Raw genomic sequence first — 17,830 nt, forward strand, 5'->3', positions numbered from 1 at the left:
CAGCTGGGCTGTCACAGAAATGCTCAGCTAAGGGGAAATGACTGGATTAGCCATTTGGGATCTGGAATTATTCACCACTTTTTTTTTTTTAGGGTAGGAGGGTAGCTCACACATGGGTAGCCCACTGCACAGTAAGAACAGTATTCTGAAAGCTTCAAATGGGCAGGCTTCCGAGTTCCCTTCCATGCTTGCTGCCCAAACTACTTCTACTTCTAGTATTAAATTGCTTCCCAAATTCCCTTGTGTTTGGGGAGCAACTGACTGGGCATAGGCGACTAGTTTTCAGTGAGGAATGCTTAGAAGGTCCCACCAAACAGAAACTCTCCACTGGCCCCTTGAATCCATGCTTAGATCTAGTATTGCAGTGGAGGTCATCTGCAAATAACAGCACATTACCAACATGCTGGTTTCTCTTATATCCTAAACCACCAGTTACTAAAGTGATTTTTTTGCTCTTCACAGATGCAGCTCTGTTTAATGTTTTACAACGATTTCTTGGTTTGTTGCAGGTCCCACTGAACCACAAGCTCAAAAGAATACAGCTGCACTTTTTGATGTTCCCATGTATTCCTCATGTAAAATGATCAGGCAGGGACAATGAGTAATGAGAAAGCATTTTATTAGAAAACGTAACGAAGTGTTCTCAAAGTACACTTTTATAGAAACGTATCTAAGTAAATAATTTAACCTTGTCAGTTTGTGTGTGGCAGCTTTTCAGTGCAAGTGAGAGTCCAACAGTCTATTAATAGTCTCGTGTTCCCAAAGCCCCTGTGCTTGACCATAAAGCTGTGGGGAGGCCTTCAGTTTCTATGCCTGAGTACATTCACCTGCATTGTGTTATGTGCAGCTCTGAAGGGTTTAACCAACCCTTGGATATGGTATTTTGGCGCAAAAGAGTTGGAGCAAGAAGAGGTGTCTGTAAATGAAACATCATGCATGGTCCTTTGGATCCTGCCAAGTTTCTTGTACAGCTGGATAATTCAAACAACATATATATACACATATACACACACACATACAACTCTGAGTCATTAAATCAATGAAGGTGGAAGTATCCCCACACATGGATTTATATACTATGCTCCCCAAACAATTTTAATACCAATAGCCCAAGTGGTAATTTACCTTAAATATCTTCACATAAATAAATATACATATATACAAAGTAAAGAGTTGGGTTACTGTTCTTCACAATGAACATTTATATGGCAACCTAACACTGTCTTCCTTGCTACACACCTTTAAATTGTTTCAATAGTGCTTGCACCAGAATAGCACTGAACTCTGTAGCCAACAGACAAGAGTAATACATTTTATAAACAAAACCTGTGAGACTATTCCTCATCTTTCAAACATCAAACATTTCTGCCAATTCATTCTTTAAATTCTAATTGTGTATTTTTCTTCTGATAATATGTAGCTATAAATATGTGCCCCAATCATGCAAACCTTGATCCCAAGCCCAAGTCGGGCTGCGCTGGCTCACATGGAGGTCCTGTATGCATGGGCCTTCCTCATTCATTTCAATGGATGCAATCACTTTGTACAGATTTGTCTTCCTCTCATGAAATGAATAGGAAATATACTGCAAGTGAAGGAGATTCAGCTGTACATAGAGCCATAGTACTCACAAGAGATCGCTTATAGTTGCTACAAGGCAACAGCAACAAAAGGTAGCAAGGTCAAATGCTTCTCCATTTTAAATGTTTGCATGAAGCAAACTGTACAGGAGAAAAGGGTTGGTTCAGCTATTTTAATGTGATGGACACTTAACATATTTGGCAAATGAAAAGGAGTTCAGAAATTCATTTAAAAGTGAAAAAAATATGCTACTATGTTGAGCATATAATAAATTGCATCCAAATTCAACAAACGTTTTCTGAATAGTTGTAACACCTATGTTGCAAGAAAAAAAAACATTTATGTGACCATTAGGACCACAGAGTATGAACAGAATGAAAGCTGCAGAAATAATTCTGTTTGATTGTATCCAATAATAAACCTTTGTTTGCAAAAGAGCTTTTGATTCAGCAGAGGCAACCACCAATGGGGTAGGTGCATGAAGTTATCAATGATTCCTTCTTCCTCTCTGCACCCACAAAAAATAGCTTGAGAAGGTTGGGAGACTATCCAGAACAACATTAAAGGGAGTGTTAGAGCTCCACAGAAAAGGGGGTATCAGCGAATGTCCTTCTCTTCCACTGGAGGTCTCCACTTTGGGGCAGCCCATCCTGTTTTACCATCTGAGGCAAAACAGGAATTGCCACCTTCTTTTCCCCCCAACACTTCCCCATTTCTGCCACCACTGCACTCTGGCTCTCGTTGAGCTCGGTGGGAGCTAGGGTGCTGCTCGTCAAAGCATTACCAATTAAGCTGATTTGCAACGTGGCCCAAGAATGCCCTGGCTCTTGCTGAACTCAGTGAGAGCCCAGGCACTCCTCAAAGTGTTGCCATTTGGCTTCTTTGCCCATGGGCCTCCCTCTCAAGTGGTGGAAGCGGTGGGGTGGGCCGAGCGCCGTCTCTTGAACATCTGCCACCTGAAGCGGGTGCTTCACCTCATCTAATGGGCAGGCCGGCTCTGTCTCCATTGATCAAAGGCCTTTCTGTGAATGTAAGGACTCTTCGTAAAAAGGGGACACTGGCTACAACAGATTGCGCAAGCAATATGCTTATATGGCTGTCATTCAATATAGTTTTCTGTAGCATTTGCCTAGTTTCTCATTCAAAGAATCTTTCACTTTGCAAATCAACCTCATAAGAACCACAATACTTTCAACAATATACTAGGGCCTAATGATGGCTTTGTACTGAGCCCTTACACTCCTGAGTACATTTGGTACAGAATGGCAAAAAGAACAGTTGGCATCATTACAAATCAAGTTCAGACTCTGAAGGAATCTGGCCTAATTCAGGATGGGTTTTATACATCCAAACCTAGGAAATTTGTTTTTGGAATCCCCTCAAAATGAACAATGCCCCTATCACTAGAAAGGAACACATGAAAGATTTAGCCACCATCTTTAGGGTGGCTTGTCTTGCATCAAAGTCTATTGTGCTTGTGCATAGAAAAGTTTCAGATACAGGATGTAGGATGTTAGAAAGCCATTACAAAAAGAGAGGAATATTTTGTCACAATGAGAACATAACATGGACGAAAAGCTACAAGAGTATTAGTCTCTTATCTAGTAAATACATTGGGCTGGATTCGACTCTCCTGGCATGCTAGTGGAAGCCAGTGCAAGGGCTCCCCTCTCCCTGCCCCATGGAAACCTTGCACCTTCTTCAAATTTGCTCTGGAGGATTGGGAGAAACAGGCAGGCAGAGGAGAGGGGGAATTGTTCTGTCTGGCAAGCAGAAAACGCTTGCACTGACAGAACGATCAGAAGAGTGTGACACTGAATTCCTCTCTTAATTTTTCTTATATACATATAAAGCATTAAATGGCACCAGTTGTACAGAAGCATACTTGCTTAAGACTGAATATGTATACACACAAGGCTAAAGAAGTTTGCAGAGAGATTTACAGGATGATATAAAATAATGAAGCATAAAAGCTCATACAAACCAGCATTTTAAAAAGTTGAGTTTGCAATACAAAAAGGACTGTTGGAAAGTTGTCATAGAACAAATATAAAACCACTGCTAACCTAATTTTTGGGCAAGTTTCTTTTCATACCAAAAAGACCTTCCAGGACTGGAACCCACAGGAACTAAAATGATTCAGTATCTTCTATTAATTAGCTTCCACTGTCCTGTATTAAGGTCTTCTTTAACCCATCAGTTCATAACACATTTAGAATTTTTTGCTTTGTTTTAAATTGCAAAGATAAGGACAGTTCAAAAAGAAAGAGTGCATAACTTTAGTGGCAATATAATGTTCAGCACACCAGCTATTAATATACTATTCTTGCTTGGTTTAATATGTAAATCCACCAAGAGATTACATAGTGTTCAACCACCATCTATAGTGCATTACTGCTGAACATAAATAATGACAAGGCATAGGACTGCAACAAGTCCAAGAGCTTGTAAACCAAGGAACCAGAGCATAACCCAGAAGAATATGACTATTACAGGTTCCACAATCCGTTCTCCAAAATACATCCTTGTGAAGCCAATACTAATGAGGCTTTTGTTGAGCTCTCCAAAGAGAGTTCCCATCTTTTTGTAGTCATCTGTAATAGGTTCAGTACTGTAGTCTCTGTCTTCTTCTTGGACCTGCAGTAAGGGGAAAAAAACCAAACCATTGGATTATTAAAAACTGGATAAATAAATTTGTAGCATGTTACTGCTGCCATTAAAAAACACACACACACCCTCCTGTGCAGAAATGTTGGTGTTTTTCATCTTTCTGCACTGTAATGTTTTATAGTGGCCCCTACCACAACTAACAATAACTTGCAATATTGGCTTTTGTCATCCAAAAGCAATGTATTTTATTAACGCCTATAATATACAAGGTGCTGTACTAGAAACGCCCCTTTCCCAAACCTGTCATTACCTGCAATCTTCGTAAAGGGCTTTGCGTAAATATACTTAGGAGGTTTCCCTTTTCCCCAACACCCTGCTACTTGCACCTTTTTAATTTTAGAAACTGGTAATTTCTTCCATCACACTACTTTTCCAACCCCAAAGGACCAGAGCTCAGGGGTAGACCATCTGCTTTGAATGAAGAAGGTCCTCAATCCTTGGTATTTCGGGGGGGGGGGGGGGCTAGGTAGAGCCCCTGCCTGAAACCCTGGAGAACTGCTGCCAGCCAGTGTAGGTAATACTGGTCTTGACTCAGTATAAGGCAGATTCCTGTGTCTGCAATTGTGCCTCGTGGGTCATGAGAAGAGAGAATGGGGGAGAGATCATTTTTCCTCATTCACTGCTCCATCTTGTCACCTCTCCCCCTTAATAACAGGAGTGTACTACTGAACAACAGCGGCAGAGCCAAGTATTGAATTCCTTATCTTTATAAAAAAGATATTGCACAAAGCTTCTGTGGACAGGCTTTTGATGGAGATGGGTAATGTAAAGCAACCTTTTAAGATGATGAAGTACACAATGCAAGGCTCTGCTAATGCTTCCATTAAAGACGAGCAAAGCTCAGCAAGAAGCTACTCATAAATATTTTACTCAACAAGTCAATACTCTTAGCAACACAAGGCTTGCCTTGTAAACTGTAATTATCGTGATTAAATATCCATCATAAAAAAAAATCTGGAGAAGTGTTTTAAGTCTAGTTCTATAGCCAAAACAATTCCTACACTGATGCTTTAATTAGATATCTAACAGCAAGAATAATACAGCTTGCATTTTTTCCCTAGTGAGTAGCAAAACAGGCCAAAAAATCCCAATAACAAGCAGTGTAATCCTAAGTACCCTTACTATGGAGTAACCCCCCTTAAGCTCCATGAGACTTACATTACATTACACATGAATAAGTGCAGGAAGTATGTGCCATTAGAAATTAAAATTCTAGTATAGTAGAATTCATAAGGGTTAAAGTGCTGCCTTACTCATTATAATAAAATGCTGAAAGCTATTTCCAGATAAAGAGCAATATTCATACATCGTTCACCTTGAGGCATATTTTAGCCCCGATCTCCTTTAATGCCGTACACTATTGTTTGCCAACCTTTTTGGGTTCACGGGTACATTTGTGAAATAGAGGAACTGTTGTGGGCACCACACACATGCCGCAACTCTTTCCTCCCAGCTGAAACCCCTTTGCAATTTCCCACATAGAATTAGAGTTGGGGGGGGGAGAGCTTTTGACTAGCTAAATAAGGCATTGTTCAAGCCCTAATTTCAACAGGGGAAGAGACCCCATGGGCACCAGGAAGGCCTCTGTAGGCACATGTGAACCCACAAACACTATGTTGGTGACCCATGCCATACAGAATCATCTGTTTGGCCAATGAAGAGTCTCGGGCTTCTTCAGGTTCTGGTTTATATCACCAGTGAATGTATGTAAATACACCAAAATCTTGAGGGAGAATTTCCTAAAGAAATTAAATATTGTAGCTTAAGCCAAGAAGGAATGTAACATATGGACTGTAAGTATAGACTTTTGTACTTGTCGGTTCAGATAGTATTTAGAAATTTTGTTTATACACTAATAAGTTTTGGTTTATGCCACCAGTGGATGTTTATAAATTTACATACAGAATCATCTAGCAGAGTATGTTTGTGTCCATGGCTGTGCACAAAAGTCTCCCGTTTCATAAACATCAACTAGTTTTATGTGGTTCAATATTTTCACTAACACATATTAAATACATTTTGCAAAATTACTGTGTATCTCCTTAAAGTAGATGGACAGTTAGAAACGAAAAGCTGCAAGTATTACTCTTTTTTATATTCAAGTGGTTTCTTCAGACAAAAACAAAACAAAAACGCACACATCCCCCAAACCAATCAGCAATTTGCACTCAATTTTGAGTTTAGTAATTTCTCCCCCTTCCCAACTTCTGCAGTAATAAAGGTGGAAGGTTTGAACATTCCTCTGTATCTGCACTGTCATTTTTGCAATACAAGGTTTGAAAGATCAGCCTCATGCTAATAATATAACTTCCCCCTCGAGATCTGCACTATGAAGCACTTCAGTTGCATGTGCAACAAGGCATGGGATTCAGTTGGCAGATCACCCAAAGCATATACTCTAAAACTATCCCTTTAGTATCCACTCTTTTTCTGCTTTTGCCTTTTATAGAAATGTTGGGTCTCTGGAAGTTGAATCTCTAGGTGAGGAAGCAGATGCATCATGACTTCGGTGCATGCACATGGACACACAATGACCTATGCATGGCTTAAATTCCCTTCTATTCCCACCCCCACAATAAAAGTATAAATATAGCTAAACGTTGCTGAATGTGTCTGGAATCACAGTTATTCTATAACCAGATCCATTTGATTAAAGTTATTAAAATATTTTCATTATCTCTCTCTATTTTAAAAAGTAGGCTGTTATAATCAATATAACATACAAGAAACAGTGAAGAAACGTAAGCACATGTATTGTGGGAAGGTGACTGCCATGCTTATAACTACTGTGGAATCTCCCTGCTAGCTACTGTTGGGAAAGCCTTTGTCTGTGTAATTCTGAACAAATTACACTCACTGATAGGATCTATCCTGAGTCACAGTGTGGCTTTAGAGCTCAGAGGTCACTGGTCAACATTATTTCCTCATTCGCCAGCTGCAGGAAAAATGCTGAGAGCAGAGAAGCCCCTTGTACATTGCCTTCATAGACCTGACGAAGGCTTTTGACCTCGTCAGCCGAAAAGGACTCTTCAACAAGATAGGATGCTCACCTAAGATAGGATGCCCACAATATGGTTGTGCCTTCCGCAAGAACATACATGGCAAGGTCCAATATGACTGTTCATCCATGGGCACTTCCCTGTAAAGAACGGTGTGAAATAGGGCTGTGTTCTCACTCCAATTCTGTTTGCTCTCCCTATGCCTTCAGCTTGACTGAAGACGCTATGTACTTCCATTCAAGGAGGGGTGGGGATCTGTACAACCTGGCACATCTTCACACGAAGACAAAAGTGTGGTGGGTTCTTAATCTGAGATACGTTGTTTTCAGATGACACAGCCTTAAGAGTGCACTCCAAGGAAGCTCTACAGAGACTCATCAACCATTTTGCCCAAGGTTTCAGCACTCCATGCAGCACATGGTTAGGGTGGTAGACAATTTTGTTTACCTGGGATCCACCATAACCAGCAACCTTTCCATCGATGCTGAGCTGGACAGGTGTATTGGCAAGCCAACTACAGCAATGACTTGCCTTTCCAAGAGCGTTTGGGAGAATGTGATGCTAATGACCAAATACCAAGTTGAAGGTCTACCAGGATTTGTGTTGAGTATGCTGCTTTATGGAAGCGAGTTGTGGAAGTGAGTTGTGCACTTGGCATGACAGAGTCTTGAACAAGCATGTGCTCTCTCAAGGCCACATTCCCAGCATGTTCACACTTCTGTCTCTGTGATGTCTATGCTGGCTTGGTCATGCACACAGAATTTAAAATACCAGGACCCCCAAGGATGTGTTTTATGGGGAGCTGGCTTCAGGCCCTAGGCCTGTTGGTAGTCTAACTCTGTGTTACAAAGATGTCAGCCAACATGACATGGAGTCTGGTAACATTAACCCTGCCATATGGGAATACCTTGCAGACGACTGCAGTGCCTGGAGACAAGGCACTCAAGTTGTATATCCACAGCACCAACCACTGAAATGACCACTGAGAGGAGCACAGAGAGAAATGCCATTCTGCACCTGTAGCAGCAAAACCTGAACCCTTCATCTGCCCCAACTGCAAGAAAACATTTCTCTCCCATATCAATCTCTACAGCCACAGCGGGTGCTGTAGCTCTTCAACCATCTGGCTTCCCCCCTTAAGGTACACACTTCCATTGTCTGCTGAGACAGACAGATGCCAGTAACTGGGAAGAGGATTAAGCAGTGATTCTTGCTGTGAGAACAGGGTGTTGTAGCACTAGGCAGAGCCAACGTTCTTCAGACATTGTTGGGACTCCCAGCTTCCATTAGCCCCTGCCAGCATGGTAAATGGTGAGAGACGATGGGAGTCATAATTCCATATCATCTGCTACCCATTTGCTGCCCTCTGGTTAGTATACTAGATGTCAAAGACACAAGTACTGTACCAAACCCCACTTCACCAAGAAGCTTGCAGCCTAACTTCTGATCTCACAGCATAATAACACAGGGTTGTTGTGAGGCTAAATGAGGAGAAAGGAAGGAAATAATATATGCCAATGAGAGGAAATGCAATAAATTATAATTGTACACAAGAGAGTTTTAGAATGTATGCAGTCACATGTGCGATAGCGCAACTGTGTAGAATAGAAGCCAAAAGTGTTCGCACAGGATCTTCCTATACCACATCATAAATATTTTCAGAGGGGATAACTCACTACTTTCTTCCACTACTGTTTCCACTAAAAAATTGGTAGTGTTTCACGAAATATAGAATGTATATTTTTCTGGGGAAAGAAATAAAACTTAAATTTTAATTTTGCAATGTGAATGAGGGTTAGCAAAAGGTTTTACTGGTTTCTTAAATTTTAAAATTTAACATACCAGGAACAATGTTACAGCAATGGATTTATATTTATGTTCAGATAAAAATAAAATAAGATAGCAAAGCTTGAACAGTCAGGAATGACATTTAACTGGTAGTAAATGGCTTATTTTATTTCTTTTGGGAAGGAAAAACATGAGCAGGCACAGGATTAAGCTGGTAGTGTTGAACTGAGATAAGGAATAAATGAACAATGAAAAGCAAAGCAACCACTATGCAAAAACCTATTCAGCTGTTATATGATTTTTTTTAATTGCCATATGATGTCAGTCATAGCTCCCGCTGTCTCCCCCCCCCCCCCCGGCTTCCCCAAGCTGGGCTCAAGAATTTGGTTATGGCAACTGAGCACTTAAATACTACCTGAGCAAATACCAATCCAGCCAGAACTTTGTGAAGTGGTTTCCTAAGATAAAACCATGGTGCCAAACACTTTGTAGGAAACAGGAACATATACTCTTGTAAGCTGCATCAGCTCACATTAATTGATATTAGAGAGAAAGCAATGTGGCTTGAACAGGTCTAACACAATTTAGCACTCATGAAACCTATGCAATCTGTACTATTTGTACTCAACATCCATCCCGCGTCTGTGCTACAGTCCACGTCAAGAACAAATTGCCACTTTCGGAATGGCCATGAGTTGGGACAAGACTGTCCTGAATAATACCAACCATTCTTCTATGCCAGTGTCAACTGTACAAACACTGACCAATAGATTTGGACTTATCCCTTCCCCCAATAATAAAAAACCCCCTAGCACTATATTCATGCTGTGTCATTAGTGTGTAAGAAACCAAAACATCATCATGGATTAAGTAGCAACCTAGCAGCTGTACAATCAGGAGATAAATGCTTAGTAGGGGTACTACTGGGATGTGGGTGGCGCTGTGGTCTAAACCACAGAGCCTAGGGCTTGCCGATCAGAAGGTCGGCGGTTCGAATCCCCATGATGGAGTGAGCTCCCGTTGTTCGGTCCCTGCTCCTGCCAACCTAGCAGTTTGAAAGCACATCAAAGTGCAAGTAGATAAATAGGTATCGCTCTGGCGGGAAGGTAAACGGTGTTTCCGTGCGCTGCTCCGGTTCGCCAGAAGCGGCTTAGTCATGCTGGCCACATGGCCCAGAAGCCGTCTGTGGACAAACGCCAGCTCCTCGGCCTATAGAGCGAGATGAATGCCACAATCCCAGAGTCGTTCACAACTGGACCTAACGGTCAGGGGTACCTTTACCCTTAGGGGTACTACTAAGTACATTTATTGCCGATATCCACAATTTTTAAAGAGCTAAATGAATGACCCAAAGCTGAAATAGTATGGGAAGAACAAACACTCAGTCTGTGAAGTTGTAATTTAAAAAAAATCACATAATAAATATTTTGGAACACAAGCAAGTTTCATTTATTTTGCTTTACAGTTTGCTAAACCTATGGAAGTGCACAATAAAAAGCAATATAAACAATACAAAACATTTATTAAGCAAACAACAGGTATGAAAATGGTATCCTTTTCAGCTTCCCTCATCAACCGAAATGTGCAAAACTCTGGGCTTGCAGTATTTACTATAAATATCAACCATAAACTGTAATTCATATTATTCATTCCTCATTGAGAAAACTATAATAATAAGCTTATAAGCATACACTTCCGCTAAGGAAGATTTCTAGTTGTTGTTTTTTTAAGGAAAGGAAAAAGAGAGGAACAGCTAGGAATATAATCTAAAAATCCTTACTTGAATATATATAGTTAATATGCTTGTAAAGAGCTGAGTAACTATGGCACAAATCCAAAGAATTAGAGTTCCATTCACGCAATGGAGCTTTCCTGTGTTCTCCTTCTTCTGGCTGTATTCCTTTATACCCTCCCCTCCCAAACCACTCCTTAGGGTCACGGATGTGGTGTGGAGGGCTGCAGCTGAAGGAGAATCAGCAGAAATGTGCATTCCAGTGGTACGAGGCACTTTGTGGAACCCACTTTATATAAATGGTGCTCTCTTTTAAAGCATTTGAAGAGTAAGCTTATGAAACCCTTATGGCAGGCTTCTTCACACATTAACAAAATTCAATTCAGAGATTTGGATATTAAGCCTTCATTTGGAGGAAGGGCTGTAGCTCAGAGGTAGACCACTTGCTTGCATGCCCAAGATCCCAGATTCATTCTCCAGGAAGGACTGAGAATTTCCCTTGTCTGAAACCCTGCAGAGCCACTATCAGGGAGTGTGTAGGCGATACTGAGCTAGATGGATTAATGTTTTTATACTAAGGCAGCTTCTTATGTCCTCATTGTTTTAACCACCCTTTATCCTCTTCCCACTTTTTTTTTTTTGCCCTAAAGTAGCTCAAAACACAGATGTAAAAGAAGCTATGGTTGCCTTGCCCTTGCAAAGCAGCCAGTGGAATTGCAGGTGTTTTCCTAGTTTCTGCTGAGTGTGGGGAAAATCTTCAGCAGAGTAGGAAGCTGAGTTGGATGCTGAAATCCAAGTGGTCACCAGATGTTGTGATGAGGAAAGGCCGCCCTCTACACAAAATCCCAGCAAATTCTCAGTAGGCTCTCATGAACAATGTTCTGAAGATCCACCCTTCCCTTACACACTGAAGTCAACATACTGTATAACTATTTAAGAATACAGGAAGAGCCCTGCTGGATCCGCCCAAAGATCCATTTCATCCAACATCTTCTCACAGAGTCCAACTACATGCCTATGGGAAGCCCACAAACAGGAACCTAACTATATCACTAAAGCCTACAAGTGATATATAAAAGTATGTGAAAGACTTGGTTTCATGACCAGGGGATAGAGCGCTCTATAGTAGAAGTATCCAAAGAACAAGCAGATCTTATAAGAATGACCTCTTAACTTAAAACTCGCCTGTGGGCCACAATTTTGTCCATTAAATTTAGGCTAATCCCAAATGGACTCGCAGATGCTATATTTTTTGTTATGCCTAAATTAACAATTATTAGTGGAAAGCATCTGTGAAATATCAGTTGCATTCTCACAAGGTTGGTGCTGATTCCCTATCTCTACTTCCATGGACAACTGTGCTGTTCTTGAAATGTTATCACAATTTTAATTTATATCACTACAAGTCTTTCTCTAACACTTGCGACTCTGAAGATGATTAGGAGTATTTCATTAGGTATTTAGCACTCCTGAAAATATAACCTTATTCTCAGTTGCTAGAAAACTGCAAACACAGAGAAGTTTTGTTTCCCCTTTTAGAACACAATGCGGATCCCACTAAGACAGGAAGAGAGAACAAAAAGGAAAGCATGTTAACTGTCAACAGCTTGTTCCTGAACAGCAGAAAATCTCACAGTTGATTCCACAGATGAGGCCTTGGTTGCAAGTATTGCAAAAGTTAGCCAACAGTAGGCAACTTCTTTTTGTGAAGAAGCAACTTACCAATATTTAGTAAATTTAGAATTTGTAAAGAAGCTACTTTCCAATATTTAGTTGCAGAGTACAAAAAGTGGGTGGGCACTGTGGTCTAAACCACAGAGCCCAGGGCTTGCCGATCAGAAGGTTGGCGGTTCGAATCCCCGTGATGGGGTGATTTCCCGTCGCTCGGTCCCTGCTCCTGCCAACCTAGCAGTTTGAAAGCACATCAAAGTGCAAGTAGATAAATAGGTACCGCTCCGGCAGGAAGGTAAATGCCATTTCCATGTGCTGCTCTTGTTTACCAGAAGCAGCTTAGTCATGCTGGCCACATGACCCGGAAACTGTACGCCGGCTCCCTCGGCCAATAAAGCGAGATGAGCGCTGCAACCCCAGAGTCATCTGCGACTGGACCTAATGGTCAGGGGTCCCTTTACCTTTTACAAAAAGCAAGTCTCGGGAACCTTTACATTTTCACTGAATAGGAGCAGAAGAGCTTGAGGGTAAGCTCTCTAGCCTTTTGATCAGCATGGCAAGATCTTTTCAGAGCTAAAGTTATAACAAAAGGTATAACAAACACCTTTAATGTTTACATAAACATCCCACATCAGTTGTGACATGAAGGAGGTGCTCCTGAACTAGTTTTATGTTCTGAACCACCAATTTCCTAAGTTTTTAAATTAATGTTTTTCAGCACTGCAAGCTCTTGAGAAGCTTCTTAAAAACTGGATATTGCATCACATCATTGGGTGACAATAATTTGAAGCCCTTTGGCTCCAGGTTCTCTCTGAGACGTTGCATGTTCACTTTTCCATTAGTGTATTTTGGGAACTGTTGTTCCTGGCACAGAGATCCAAACAAAGCGAAACCTGGAGTGATACTGAGCCACCAGAGCTATATTTTGATCAAACATCAACTCTCATTATTATTTGCAAGAGTCTATACTTCTTTTCCTGCAGCATGGTAAGGGGGCATCCCTTCAAACACTTTAGGAAAAATGTGCTGATGCCACATGCCTCCATATATCAACTATCAAGGCACCTGCTGTGCCATCTCACATGCAAACTGACAAGTAGTGTCCTTCTATGTGGACCAAGATAGCCTTGCTTCATAGACTAGCTCCAGCAGCTCAAATCTTGGAAGCCCCAAAAAAGCCTAGAAGAAGATTCTCACAGTGACAATAAAGGACAAATTTCCCAAGCCAGAATTTATTCAGATTTTTTAAAAAGCGTATTGGCTCCCCAAGGCCTTGGCTTCAAATCAACATGGGGAGAAGAAAAGTGTTCACCATATCTTTTGCATAGCTGCAAGAACCATCTTCAATTCTCATATGGTTTGAAATGGAGATGGTGTTTCAGAAACAGCCTTGATGTTAGGTACTTTCCCAGAGCAAGTCACAATAAATAACAAATTAGTTTACACTAGCTACACTGGCTAATGAGAATGTATGGGGCTAGCCCTAGCCTTGATACTTATGCGCATGCCAGCCATGTTCTCAGGCCGATGTGTGATCAGTTCAGTCTGAAGTGGTCAGCCTTCTAGGTGTATAGGATTTCCAGCATGTGAACAAGAACCAGATGCCTGAATAGGGCTACAATTAATATGCAGTGGCCATTAATTGTTTGCTGCCTTTTGTTAATTTTCATTTATTGGCAGCTACCTTGGAGGCAAAAAGGTAGCAAGTAAATATTTCAGATAGAATAAATACTGTACATAAATTTAGGTAAAAAGGCTAAGGGCTCTAGTAAAATGGGGCTGATTAATTCTGCAAAAAGTTTTTCAGAAAAGGAAATTTTATGACCAATACCATGGTACAGTGAACCTGCAAAACTCCAGTTAATTTGTGATTGAGCACACCTCTTTGTAGAATGTTGGCAGGTCTCTATAATGAACAGGTTCTTCCAAGCCAGAGGTGCTCATTTTATCTGTTTAGAAAGAACTGTGAGCTCATGCTTTGGACACAATGGTACACAGAGAAAAGCTAATAAAGTGAAAGCTGACAGGCATGATAAAAATAGGATTATAAAAGTACTTTATAAAATTACACTTTGTAAAAAGCCACCATTTTTAAGCAGTCATCTTCTGTTCTTGCTTACACAGTGATGAAGAATGCCTTTAAGATTATGCCAGCTACAACATGCCCATGCATTTAGAAACAAATTTTAAATTTAGTTTGTTTCCAAAACAGTAGTTTGTTTCCAAATGACTGCTTTGACCAGAACTGTAATTTGAATCTCTCGTTCCTCCTTAAGAACAGCCCTCTTCATACATTAGGGCTCTTCTCTGCACATACAATGAAAACAGGGAAGTGGCAGACTCTGTCCACACCCATTAGCATGTTGAAATATCTGCTACATGTGCCCATAACTACAACCTAGAATCATAGAATCATAGAGTTGGAAGAGACCACAAGGGCCATCGAGTCCAACCCCTTGCCATGCAGGAAACACCATCAGAGCACTCCTGACATATGGTTGTCAAGCCTCTGCTTAAAGACCTCCAAAGGAGACTCCACCACACTCCTTGGCAGCAAATTCCACTGTCGAACAGCTCTTACTGTCATGTACACATGTAAGAAAGGACTCATCTGATCAGGGCTCCTGATTATGTGGAGTTCATCCTATGCACATTCACTCGGACACATATTGCAGATGTGTGCTTCAAGAGACATGTGGAGAAGCTTAACACACAAAGCGGGTTTATGTCACTCAATGAACCCAATTCCTCTGAACACGACAAACATCATTGTAGACTCTTTCCCTGGAATCTTGTATTGCCTTTCTTCCAAGAAATCTGAATGATGCTAAGAGGTGCGTCTGTGACTAGAGTCTCTAAACATAAACAAAGGATAGCATACTAGCCTATAATTATTCCACTGCTATGTGATCCTTCAGGTATTTCCAGATTGGGTAAATTGCAGTGCACTGGGTGCTCTATTGCAACTACTATGTCTATGTGTACACCTGTGCAGGCATAAAAGGAGACAAAAAAACCAGACCACACCCTACTATTCCATTTCAATAAATTCAGATTAAACTGCCACCCCGTTGTGGTTAAGAGCGGTGGACTCGTAATCTGGTGAGTCAGGTTCGCGTCCCCGCTCCTCCACGTGCAGCTGCTGGGTGACCTTGGGCTAGTCACACTTCTCTGAAGTCTCTCAGCCTCACTCACCTCACAGAGTGTTTGTTGTTGGGGAGGAAGGGAAAGGAGATTGTTAGCTGCTTTGAGACTCCTTCTGGTAGTGATAAAGCGAGATATCAAACCCAAACTCCTCCTCTTCTTAACTCCATTCTTGCAAACTCAATGATTGTTGTAACTCCAAACATTCTTTGAAAATATGGAGGATTTAACTATTTAGTGCTCTATAGCCACAAAGATTGTGTTTATAGGAGAGTGATTTGTGTGCATGGGTTCAGACACCTTTGCTAGTTCAGGGAAAGCAACCTCAAAGACCCACAAAACCTGCCTCACCACATTCACAGTCACACCATACATCTGAAGTGCATGACTTTTCCTAAAGAATCCTGGAAACTGTGATGTGTTAAGGATGTTGGGAATTGTAGCTCTGTGAGCCACAAACTACACTTCCCAAGATTCTTTGGGGGAAACTATGTACTTTAAATGTATGGGGATGTGGCATGGGAAAACTAATATAGGGTTCTTATCCTCTTTCCCCCCCCCCAAGTAATGGGGGGGGGGAATCACACTCGTGTGGAAAGTTTGCATAACCACATAAACATGGCTGTGGAGTGTAGTTTCTCCAATACATCATCAGGAAAACTTGCAAGGGGGTTAGCAGAACTCCACCCCCCCACACACTTCCAGAAAGTTCAGTGTCTTTTTTTCCCTAACGATCACCATCCTCCAAACTTATCCGATGGGGGGGGGGGGTGCGCGCAAAGATACCCTACCATGGATTCCTTCCTTTTACAACAGCAGCCACGCGTTTTACATTTTATTTTCAGAGCGCAAGCGCCACAGGCACGATATTATACAGTGCAAGGATGGAGGAAGGGGAGCGCTCTGCCCCCCCTTTTCTCGTGCGCGCGTTTTGCGCGTGCACTGTCCGGCTTTTGCCAGCGCTGCACAGGTGCGGCGCCCCACCCCTTACAAAACCACGTCCCGGTCTCACCACCAGGCTTGGCTCCCAGGACCCAAGAAGAGCCACGGGCTGCATCGGACCCAAAAGGTGTGTGTGTGGTTTCTGCACGATCCTGCAAACGACAATCGGCTAAACCAGATGCTTCTGCAAGAAGCCCCCGGAAGGCAACGGCCCCAACCGTTCTCTCGGGCAACTGGTGGGGCGGATCCTGCCTGGTCGAGGTTCAAAAAAGAGGGAAGAGGCGTTTTACAACCCGCACCTGGCCTCCCGGAGATGCAGCCGCTCACCTGCAGTTGTTCCTCCTCGCCCTCCTCCTCCTCCTCTTCCCTAGGCGGCGGCGGCGGCGGCTGCTGCTGCTGCTGCTGCTCCCGGTGCTGCCTCCTCCGCCTGTGCCGGGCGACTGCCCTCCCGCCCGGAGACGCCAACGATGGCGCCGGCTCCCAGTCCCTCTCGAAGGCGTATTCGGGCGGCGGAAGCAGCAGCTCCTCGGTCGAGCCCATCCCTCCCCTTCGTCGCGGGGTGCGGGAGCGCCTTCCTCCAGGCTGGGGAGAGGGCAGCTCCCGCCAACGGGCGCTGGGCGGGCACGACTAGCGAGCCGGCGGCGGTCTGTCACGCTGCCGCTTCTTCTGTTGCCTCGGCGGCCGCCTCTGCCGCCTCGCAGGGCGGGTCTCGAGAGGCGTCACGGGGTTTGCAGGAGGAGGAGGAGGAAGGGGGCGAGGGTTGTGCCGGCGCTAGAAGGAAAAGGGGCGGGGTGTGGGTGTTGTGCGTGAGAGAGCGAGTGTCGGTGAGCGCGTGTGACAGAAACGGTGCGTGTCTATCCCGCCTTTGCTCGTGAGGCAGAGCTGGAAACGCGTTTCCACGCACATGCACGCTTCATATTTGTGTGCTCACCCTCCCACAGTGCATGCGGGGTGCACAGGGCCGGATTTAGGTTTGATGAGGCCCTAAGCTGCTGAAGGTAATGGGGCCCTTTATATGTCCAGCTGTCCTTTGTCAACAACAAATTGTCGCTGGTTTTTTGTGTTGAATATATGCTATATGGTAATTTATGGGCCTAACAGGTAGCTAAAGCCATTTGCACATAACAAAATATGTATTTTATCAAAGTAATTGTTGAACTGAAATACAGTTAGGAAGAAGTATTTTACTGTAATAGTGAAAAATGGGGGGGGGGGAGAGTGGGGCTCTAAGCTATAGCTTGTTTAGCTTATACGTAAATCCCGCACTGGGTATGTAGCTGCACATACAGATACATGCAGTGCT

At 42.7% G+C, this 17,830-nt stretch overlaps 1 protein-coding gene and 1 long non-coding RNA gene across 2 annotated transcripts; one reads left to right on the forward strand and one right to left on the reverse strand.

Moving 5' to 3' along the window:
- Positions 1 to 602: 602 nt before the first annotated feature.
- Positions 603 to 17,342, reverse strand: FAM241A (family with sequence similarity 241 member A). The gene is made up of 2 exons (XM_083756993.1): positions 16,855 to 17,342; positions 603 to 4,218 (listed from the first exon to the last, which is right to left on the reverse strand). The coding sequence occupies exons 1-2, from the start codon at positions 17,065 to 17,067 to the stop codon at positions 3,973 to 3,975; spliced, it is 459 nt and encodes a 152-aa protein (XP_083613119.1). The 5' UTR covers positions 17,068 to 17,342; the 3' UTR covers positions 603 to 3,972.
- On the forward strand, positions 4,238 to 6,853 carry LOC310852934. Its single transcript, XR_014568457.1, has 2 exons — positions 4,238 to 5,351; positions 5,538 to 6,853. It is a non-coding gene; the product is annotated as an uncharacterized lncRNA (long non-coding RNA).
- Positions 17,343 to 17,830: the final 488 nt, after the last annotated feature.

Source organism: Podarcis gaigeae (assembly GCF_964106915.1).
Source record: "Podarcis gaigeae genome assembly, chromosome: 9".
In the NCBI taxonomy this organism is placed as follows: Eukaryota; Metazoa; Chordata; class Lepidosauria; order Squamata; family Lacertidae; genus Podarcis; species Podarcis gaigeae.

Bases quoted from the DNA above. Each gene is read 5' to 3' on its own strand.
- FAM241A (XM_083756993.1), bottom strand. From the start codon at position 17,067: ATGGGCTCGACCGAGGAGCTGCTGCTTCCGCCGCCCGAATACGCCTTC. The intron at 4,219-16,854 runs GTGAGCGGCTGC...CCCTTACTGCAG, and splicing joins GCGAGGAGGAACAACTGCAG to GTCCAAGAAGAAGACAGAGA.